This window comes from Octodon degus, unplaced genomic scaffold (assembly GCF_000260255.1).
Source record: "Octodon degus isolate 3935 unplaced genomic scaffold, OctDeg1.0 scaffold00028, whole genome shotgun sequence".
Classification (NCBI taxonomy): Eukaryota; Metazoa; Chordata; class Mammalia; order Rodentia; family Octodontidae; genus Octodon; species Octodon degus.
This window is the reverse complement of record NW_004524604.1, coordinates 7,771,098-7,780,748: the sequence shown is the minus strand read 5'-3', so window position 1 is coordinate 7,780,748 and position 9,651 is coordinate 7,771,098. Positions and strand designations below refer to the sequence as shown.

The 9,651-nt window shown below is 42.6% G+C and overlaps 1 protein-coding gene across 1 annotated transcript in view; it reads left to right on the top strand.

Annotated features, from left to right (window-relative positions):
* The window catches only part of Gpat3 (glycerol-3-phosphate acyltransferase 3), a 63,582-nt gene that overhangs the window by 40,547 nt on the left and 13,384 nt on the right, over positions 1–9,651 (top strand). Inside the window, exons 3-5 of the mRNA XM_004629178.2 lie at positions 4,300–4,570; positions 7,052–7,126; positions 7,675–7,764. Coding sequence (XP_004629235.1) covers positions 4,300–4,570; positions 7,052–7,126; positions 7,675–7,764 — 436 coding nt within the window. The remainder of the gene's footprint in view (positions 1–4,299; positions 4,571–7,051; positions 7,127–7,674; positions 7,765–9,651) is intronic.

Sequence of the window (9,651 nt, the reverse complement as noted above, 5' to 3'; positions counted from 1 at the left end):
CTTTGTCATTTTGTATACCTGTCTTCTGACCTTTGGTGTAGAGCTTAGATAGAGTTATTACCTTAGCACCAGGTCTGGATCTATGAAGTTCGGATTCCTCCAGGTGGGTGTTGTTTGGATCTGGCTGCTGTACTCCACTTCTTTCTGCTGCAGGTGTTAGAGTTGAACCCTTTGTGTCACTCTGGCAAGATGTTCTGCTCCTGAATGGGGGTGGGGGTGGTGTCTTGCCTCTAGCCTCTTTGCAGAGAGTTCTGCTGAAGGGTTCCGTGCTGGGCCTGCAGCCTGGGTCAAATGAGGATCCCACGGCCTGGGTTGTCTCACTCACTCACCGGGCCTGCGCTCTGGGTCTGTGCAGGATCCCGCGGCCTGGGTCGTCTCACTCACTCACCGGGCCTGCGTTCTGGGTCTGTGCAGGATCCGGAGGACCCCAGGTCATCTCACTCGCTGGGCCTGCGCTCTGTGTCTATTTCATCCACTGATTTCTTCGTAAGCTGGACAGAGAAAATCAAAGGAAATCTTTGAGGGATTTAACATTTTCATCTCCACTACAAAAGGAAATCTATTTTTTCTGTAGTCTAGTGAGTACTACTTGACAGTTTCCTTGGAGGAATAGCATTTGCCTCCATTTTAGCTCACTCTGTCCTTAATTCTGTGCATTGATTTGTGCAGAGCTGGCTAGGATATTTTTTTACCCCCTCAATTGGCTTTTTTTTTTATACTGAGGATCAAACTCAGGACCTAGCACTTGCCAGGCAGGTGTTTCTCCCAGGCCCCCTCAGTAGGCCAGGAAGCCTGAAATCACCTCTGCAGTACGCAGAGAAATGTATGCATAGAGAGTAATCTGCAGGACACAGCTTGAGGGAGTAGCTTGTGGTTTGTGGTACATGCTTCAGCTTTGATGTCTAGCCTTCATGCCCTCAGACTCACACATGGGTTCTTTCTTCAGCCTCTTGACCTTACTCACACATACTAGTTGGGAGCCATAGGCAGGGCATCACTGACCTGTGCATTGCTTTAAAGGCTACACATCAGCTAGCCTGAGCATTGCTTAAGGCCTATAGTTCACAGCACTCCTACACTCCTGACATTTTTATAGTCACTCATCCCTGAGCCACTCCCCAATCTATGAATTAATAAAAGCTGGGTTTGGCCCTAGATTGAAGCCTTTGTTCCAGTTAGCTATCATCATAGCTGGATTTAGGGACCCTTTGGCTCCCTACCACTACAGATATGTGTTTGTCTCTTTATTCCTGCCATGGGCGGCACTGGAAGTGGTACACTGGAATTACTTATTGGGATTCTAGTAACTTTTTCCTGGGATTGCAGATGTGGACTCTTTACACTGTGATGAGGCTGGTGGAGTTGGATCTCTGTAGTAGTCTAAGGTAGGAAGTAAATTCCTTTGTGGCACAGCCCAGAGGAACGAGTAGTCCATTGTGAACTGTGTACATAGCCACCCTCTTCTTTGAAGACCCTTTCATTTGTTGCTCTTGTGTAGTACTTAAAAATGGGTGGCAGCAGTCAGTTTTCAATTTAGAAAAAAGAAAATGCTGCTTTAAAATTCTTTGAGTTATTTTCTTTATGGAAAATACAATGTCACTATGGAGAAGAAAATCTAGCCTCATTGCTCAAAGATAAGTTGATGTTTTCTTCTTGATATTTTTCCTGTGTGTATATATATAGTTCATAGAATTAAACTCAGGTTTTATATTTTTTTCACTTGACATTATTTATTAACGGACACACTGTATGTATTATTATAATGTAGAGTGCTGCAGCGAGCAACTTCTTTGCAATTCTTCATGACAGATGCCTAGAATTGCAATTACTGATCATCAAAAACTAATTTTAGTCTTTTTATGACAAATCGGCTTTGAAGCCAGTTGCTAGTAGTTCATTCCACACTCCTGCAAGTGGCATATGAGAATACCTTTGTCATTTTAGTCACTAGACTTTTCGTGAACAAAAGTATTGCTGAGTTTGATATAGGAGAAAAAATGTAACTCTCAGCCCACTAGATATCAGATATGCTGAGTTTATGTTCCCTGAAAGTGAAGAATGAATTAAGGTACAACAGAGGTTAAGAATAGGACAAATTTATGGAGAAAGATAGCTTCTGAGAGATAGGAGGGGACCTGAAAATGGGTTTCCCTGGACCTCACCTTCACAGAAGCAGTTTATAGAACAAAATCACAAGTTCGGTACAACCCATGTCCAAACTGACCAACCAATAAGATTACAAGCATAGCCACTTAGGTAATGTTGATCTAGTGTGGAAGCAGGTCGTGTACAAGGGTAGATGGAGAGAAGAAGGATCTTTTAGGCAGATGGATCAGGAGGTCCTGGTCATCCACCTGGGGGACTGAGGGCTATCGAGATTTTATAGGACCAGGTGATACTATAGTGTAACCTTCCAGTTATTGCCTATTCTCTGTGGAGGCTTGTAGGCCTGTTCATTCTGTCTTACCTTGAGGCCTGGCCTTCGGGTACACCTCCAGCCACAGTTGTGATAAACTGTCATGCTCTGCACTGACTCGCTTGAGGGCCTTGCCCTGCCTTACTGCCTAGAATATTTCTACCTAATTTAGGTGTCTCTCATAATTTTTTTTTTTTTTTTTTTTGTACTGGAAATCAAACCCACAACCTTGCACTTGCCAGGCAGGTGCTTGTGCTACTGAGCTATCTCCCCAGCCCCATCTAATAATTTGATAATACGAGGTCAGTTTTTATCTCATTTACATTTTTTATTTTAAAGCGAATAAAAGATAAATTTAAAAAATTAGAAACAATACAGAATTTCACTTTTTTTGTCTTTTAGAGGTAGGGTCTTTATGAAGTTCAGGTTGGTCTTGAGCTCACTTTGTGACCCAGGCTTATCTCGAACTTACAATGATCCTCCTGCCTCAACTTCCCAAATTCTGGGATTACAGGCATGTACCACCACACCTGGCTCACAGTTTTTTTTTTTCCCCCTTCTTCCATTTTTCTGTATTTGGTACAGGGTCTCACTATGCAGCTCAGACTCTTGTAGTGATTCTCCTGTTTTCAGCCTCCCCAGTAATGGGATTACAGGCATGTGCCACTATACTCCAACTTGGTCTTGGGCTCAGTGTGCCCTGGGGGCAGAGCCAGCACAGCATGCTGGACCAGGGATTAAACCCCAGTCCCTGTGCTTACCAAAGCAGGCATTTAGTCTGCTGAGCTATCTCGCCGGCCCCTGGCTCACAATTTTTTATTGTAATAAATTCTGATAGATTTTGAGACAGGGTCTCACTAGGTAGTTTAGGCTGCTCTTGAACTCACTAGGTAGCCCAGATTGGCCTCAAATTCTCTGTGATGTACCTGCCTCAGCCTCCAAGTGCTGGGATTACAGGCATGTGCCACTACACCTGACTTATTTGTTGGAGACAGTCTTACTGTATACTTCAGGTTGGCTTAGAACTCACTCCGTAACATCAGACTCATGGTGGTCCCCTCCTGCCTTAGCTTTCTGAGTGCTAGGATTATAGGCATGCACCACCACACCCAATTTAAACTTTAATACATTTATTAACCTTTGATGTTCTATGAATTCACTTTATGAACTTGCTGACTTTTCTGTTGTAGCCTGTGATTTTCTTGTTAAAGGATTTTTATAATAATCCCAGCATGCTGGGTAGCTAAAGCAGGAGAATTGCAAGTTCAATCCCAGCTTGAATAATTTAGTAATTTAGTGAGACCTGCCTCAGATTAAAAAATAAAGCAAGGGTCAGGATGTACCTCCACATGAAGGTCCTAGGTCAACAGTACTGGGGGAAAAGTTATGTGACCTCTACCATTGTAACTTATGGTAAATATATTTTGCCATTTTGCTAACCTTTTGACTTTATGGTCTTTACCAGGGAAACAGAAATCTTTTCTTAATTTTATTTACTTATTTATTTGTGTGTGTGTGTGTGTATACTGAGAATCAAACTTGGGCAGGTGCTGTGCAGAAATCTTTTTGTTACACAGGTTAGGTCTATAGCTGGAGAGTTTGGTTTCCATTAATTCTTTTGATAATAGTGTTTGGGGGAGGAAATCCAAACAAGGTAGTTATAAAGAACTGAACTTCTTCCCTATACATGGAAATCATTTGGTATAGGTCACTTCATGCAGTGGTGTCCCCCTCCTCAGGCTACAGGTTTGTCCATTATTCTTGAGGTCTGCTTGTCACTCACACTCACTCATTGTTATTTTCTGTAAACTCCACAAAGTTTCCCCATTGGTGAGTTATCCTGTCCTATGACATTTTCTCATGTCCTGATGCTTTCTTTTAAGGTATTATCCAAAGAGATGAGTCACCCATGGAAAAAGGGCTCTCTGGTCTTCGAGGAAGGGACTTTGAGCTCTCTGATGTGTTTTATTTCTCCAAGAAGGGATTGGAAGCCATTGTGGAAGATGAAGTGACCCAGAGGTTTTCCTCAGAGGAGCTAGTGTCCTGGAATCTCCTCACTAGAACCAATATTAATTTCCACTACGTCAGTCCTCGGCTCACCATGGTGTGGGTGCTGGGTGTCATAGTCCGCTATTGTATCCTACTGCCTCTGAGGTGAGTCGCCTGCTTGGTAATTTGACCCATGTGCGATGGCCACAGAAGTGCTTTAGTGGTGGCATTCTACCCCTTCCATGTAGGAAATATCCCAAATGTGGCCCCTGTGGGAATGCAACATCTATTCTTCCATCACTGTTTTTCTTACAGTGAAGGTGTGTATTCAGAATTAAATACATATTTTACAATCAGGATCTGCTTTGTGTCATACTCCTAATTTAAGGGAGGGTAGAAAAGGGAACTTACAAAGAAGAGGAGAGATGCTTGATAGTTCCACCTCTTCCAAGGTGTTCTGTGATTCTGCAAAGATCACTTACGCCTTTCATTAGGAAACGTCCCTAGCTAGGCCCTCATCTGCTGGGGGCCCAGGGGGACTCTGAGCCTAGATTATGGAAGCCCAGGGGACACCATCAGAGTAGAAGAGCCTGGGCAGTGGGGTAAAGCACAGTGGCCAAGATCTGTTGGCATGGTGATTAGGCAGAAGGGGCGGTGCCAGACATGGCCTTGCGGTTGCTCGTCTTGCCTCACTTTCCTGAAGTTGGCCTTGGCCTCCTCTAACAGAGCTTTCAGGCAGTTGCTGCCAGCCAGCTATCCTGGCCTGAGTTACAGCATGGTTACTGTCCCAAGGGTGGCTTATTCTTGTTCCATTCAGATTTATTACCAGGAAGACATTGCCCAAGAAGAGACACATACAGATGTTTCCTTCTCGCGTTGCCAGCGTCCTGACATTGCAGCATGACATATCTTTGGGGAGTTGCATCAGCTGTGATAACCAAGTGAACTTCAGGATTTCATACACTTTCAGTTGAGCTTTAAGCCAGTGTCCCTGAGGTGGGGTGCTATGCTCTGGGGATGCCTATGACTTGCCACTGGCATGCAGGAAAGAAAGATAAGAGCTTTCATTTATTAAGAGCTTCTGTCCTCTTGATAATTAGAGCCCTGTTCTTATTCTTAAAAAGAAATAAAGCTTTACTGGAGCTTAATGTAGATTGGATCTTACATCTTTCCTGTTCCTTGGTCAGGCAGTATCTCAGGGTAATGGAAAAGCTGAGCAGGACAGAGAGCTAGAGAGGCCGCACTTGCCCTTGGTTAGCTGTCCCCTGGAAGTTGATTGGATTATTTCATTTGAGTAAACCAGTGTTCAAACAAGAGTCAAGTGATAGAAAGATTTGTGTGACTCAACCACTGATTTAAAAGAATCCAGTAATGAAGCATCCAAGAACAAAAAGAAAATGTAGAACAAAGGCTCCTACTCATAGTACATAGTCTTCAGGGTGAAGAATTGTTTGGTAAGTGATCTGTGAAGAAAGCAAATGTTATCAAGTGGGAATTTAAAAGATTGTGCTAGCTGAATGTGGTGGTGCATGCCTGGGAGGCTGAGGCAGGAAGATTGCAATGATTTTTGAGGCCAGCCTGGACTACATAGTGAAATTCAAGGCCAGCTTGAACTACATAGCAAGTCTTTGTTGCCAAACAAACAAACATACATACAAAATTTTTTTTGCTTATTTATTTTGAACAATTTTAACTCTTAACATCTCCAAGTAATTCTGTTGACTTTTCTAGAGGTGCTTCTTTTCCTTGTACTGTGATTGGAATGTATATTAAAAGCACTTTTCAAAAGTGAAGAAGTGTCTGTTGGAAGATGACAGTGTCAGTCACCTTGCTGGCTGACTTCTGAGCTATCCTGACCCAGGATTGTTGTTTTGAAAATAAGAGTCATATGTTATTATTCTGGAACTTTCTTACTTTTTCAATATGTATTGCAGGACATCCTTCTGTGTCAGACTCCATAGATGTACCAAAGCTTTTATTTTATTTTTTTATTTTATTTTTTTTTTATTTTTCAACAAATAATACACTGCATATATTCTTCTTAGTGGTTAATTGCTGTACAAGATGTGGACTTGTGATCTTATTTACAAACACCATTAGAACAAATCATTCTATTCATTAACAGAATGTAACTATATATCTATCCCAACCACTTTGAATACACAGATACAAAATGGACATTCATCTGTAAACCCCATTTTTTCTAAGTTCCGTTATTGAATATTATAGGTGTGTAAACTCAGCAAAATATTCTAAAAGAGTCCAGTAGCCCATCATAGCATTGGGTCTTTTGTTTAACTGGCAATGTCAGAAATTATTGACCTGAGTCCCCCACAGCTCAACATAACAGCATGGCTTTATTTCTTATAATTTCGTCTTCATACTTTTCTGCTGGGTGGTTAAGACCAAGGTAAAGCAGGACCTATGCAATAAGAGTTGTAGCTTTTTGGTCTGAGAAGGTCAGTGAAATGCCCTCAGGATTTGTCCTGAGTGTACCAAAGCTTTTAATAGCTGTATCATATTCATAGGATGGATGTTACACAACTCATCTACATTTTAATTTTCTAGGACTGCTGAGGTTGTTTTTCATTAGGTTAGTTCCCTCCTAGTGAACAAACTTTTACATGCCTTTCTCTTCTTTTTCAGGGTTACTCTGGCTTTCATTGGGATCAGTCTGCTGGTTATAGGGACGACCCTGGTTGGGCAGTTGCCAGACAGCAGGTGAAATGACTCTCTCTGTCCATCTATAAGTAGATGACCTTTTTCCTAGCAGAGGGAATATTTCTTTAGCTCCTAAATACTGCTTTCATGTCCACACTGTGCATTAAATCTCTTTCTCATAAAGACAGCACTTACTTTCTACAAACTGCTCATGTATGGGCTCATCCTATGTATTAGAACTCTATCACTTCATTGTCGTAATCTTTGATTTTCTGTCCCTCTTCCATAAAAATTGAAAGAAGCCATTTTTTTTTCAAAAGAGAAATAAAAAAATAGACTAAGGAATTCAAAGGAAAGAAATAGTCTTATGCATTGCTGGGCTCAAAGCTGTGGTCAGGAGTCTGTCATCGTGGGGCAGAGTTTTGTCCAGTGCTCATGGTGAGCATTTGCCATCTAATGCCACAGGCATAGGTGAGACTATGAACCTAACTGCGCTTGCTCAGTGGACACAGCACAGGATTCGGTTGTGCCTGAGCACACCAGGCATCAGCTGTGTTGGCTCAGGTGTGCCCAGAGCTGCACAGTGAATTGGGTTCTTTCTCCTGCAGCCTCAAGAACTGGCTGAGTGAAGTGGTGCACCTGACTTGCTGCCGGATCTGTGTGCGTGCCCTCTCTGGTACCATTCATTACCATAACAAGTGAGTATCCTCTGCCTGCCCTGCCTTGCCCTTCCTGGGGAAGCCCTTTGGCTCAGCACTGAGGTGAGGTGGTCCCCCTACTTCCTGTGTGCACCTTTACTTTATTATATTGTACAGTGAAGGAGCACCACAGTTGTTGAGCTCTCCACTTCTTGCACAGCAAAGTCAAAAAACCCTGCTTGGTTGTTTATAACTTCGAGGGACAGTTAAATCAGAAATCTGACTTGAAAAAACCTTTGTGGGCCAGAGTGAGCCATGCTTGGCATCCAGCTCTGGACATAAAGTGATGTTGCTTCATATAGTACTGACTTACTGCTTTAGAACACTGGTCATTGTGCTTTCTTTGTGTAAATATTATAACCAAAGTTCCAAAGAAAGTGATACCAGTAGAGAAGCTAAGAGGAAAATGAGAACCATGATAAAGAAAGAGTCATGGTGAAATTCACCTAAGTCCTGGAAAAATAAGTTTGTAGGTGTGATTTTGGGCCACAGTACCAATGATTTGGTTTTCCGTCCATTTTATGGGAAAAACAGGTTCAGTTCTTGAACTTTCCTGTGCTCCAACACTGTTCTGGAGCGAATCTTGTGATGTTGCTCAGCAGGCCTCACTGACGATCGCCTGCCCCTTGTGGGGTCGTGCAGTGAGCAGCCACGAAGTCAGGTTTGTAGCCACCTGATTGGAAAACAAAGTTTTCATGCCTGCAACATGGTGGAGTCTGGGGTCGGCTTTCTAACTGAAGCCTTGCTGTTCTCAAATTTTAGAACAAATCTGTAGAATACTACATGCTGCTGTTCTCACCCCTGGACAGAGAAATAAAGGTAGTTTAGCAATGTACTATATTAGCTAAGTAAAATGAATTCTTTTGAATTAATTTTTTTTTTCCTTTTTTGAAACAGGGTCTCACTATGTGGTTCAGACCAGCCTCAGACTTACTGCAATCCACCTGCCTCAACTTCTCCCGTGCTAGGATTTTGGGTGTGCACCACTATACCCAGCTTTAATTACTTTTCTGTTAATTCAATTTTACTTTCTAAAATACCATTTTTTAAAAAAAATTTCTAGTAATCCAGCCATGGTGATGGACACCTGTAATCCCAGTACTTGGGAGGCTAGGGCAGGACGGTCACCACCAGCTTGAGGCCAGCCTGGGCTACATAGTCCTAGGTCTGCCTGAACTACAGAGTGAGATCCTTTCTCAACAAGACCAAAAAAGAGGTTTTTGTTTATTTTCCTGTACGGGTCTGTCTCATTTGTTGAAGGGAAACATTTTATTATTTGGCCTTATCATGTGTTGCCAATATAGAAGCACCCTTACAATTTTAAGTCTTGGATTTGCTGTTGGACTATGAGTTCTGAGGTAGAGTAGAGGGTGCTCTGGTGGAAGTGTATAGGGAAAGCACTTTAATGGCGTAGAGAGGTTCAAAACTTACTAGCGAAGTGCTTCTGGTTTTCAGGAGCATATGCTTAGCTGTTATGGATGGGGGTGCCTTGGCTGTGTGGGCCAGGGCAAAGCTGCTTTGCTTTAGTGCTGTCAAGTTCTGGATAGGCTCAGGGGCAGGGATGGGCAAACTATTCTACTGGCCTAGGGCCAAATCTGACTCTTCTGTGAACAAAGTTTTTGGAACACAGTTGAGTTCCTTCCTTTACGTATCATCTGTGGCTGCCTTAGGGCCACACGTGGATCTAGCAGTTATGATAGGGCCTGGCAGGGCCTTAGAACCTCAAGTGTTAATTGTGACCCTTGACAACAATGGTTTGCTAGCCTTAGTTCTAGGGGGACAGGAAGGAAAAGACTGTGGTAACTTATTTTGGGGTCTCTAGTAAGCTACTAACAGTGATGCTTGTGAAGACAAAATAATATGAAGAAAATTAAATTAACTATGTAA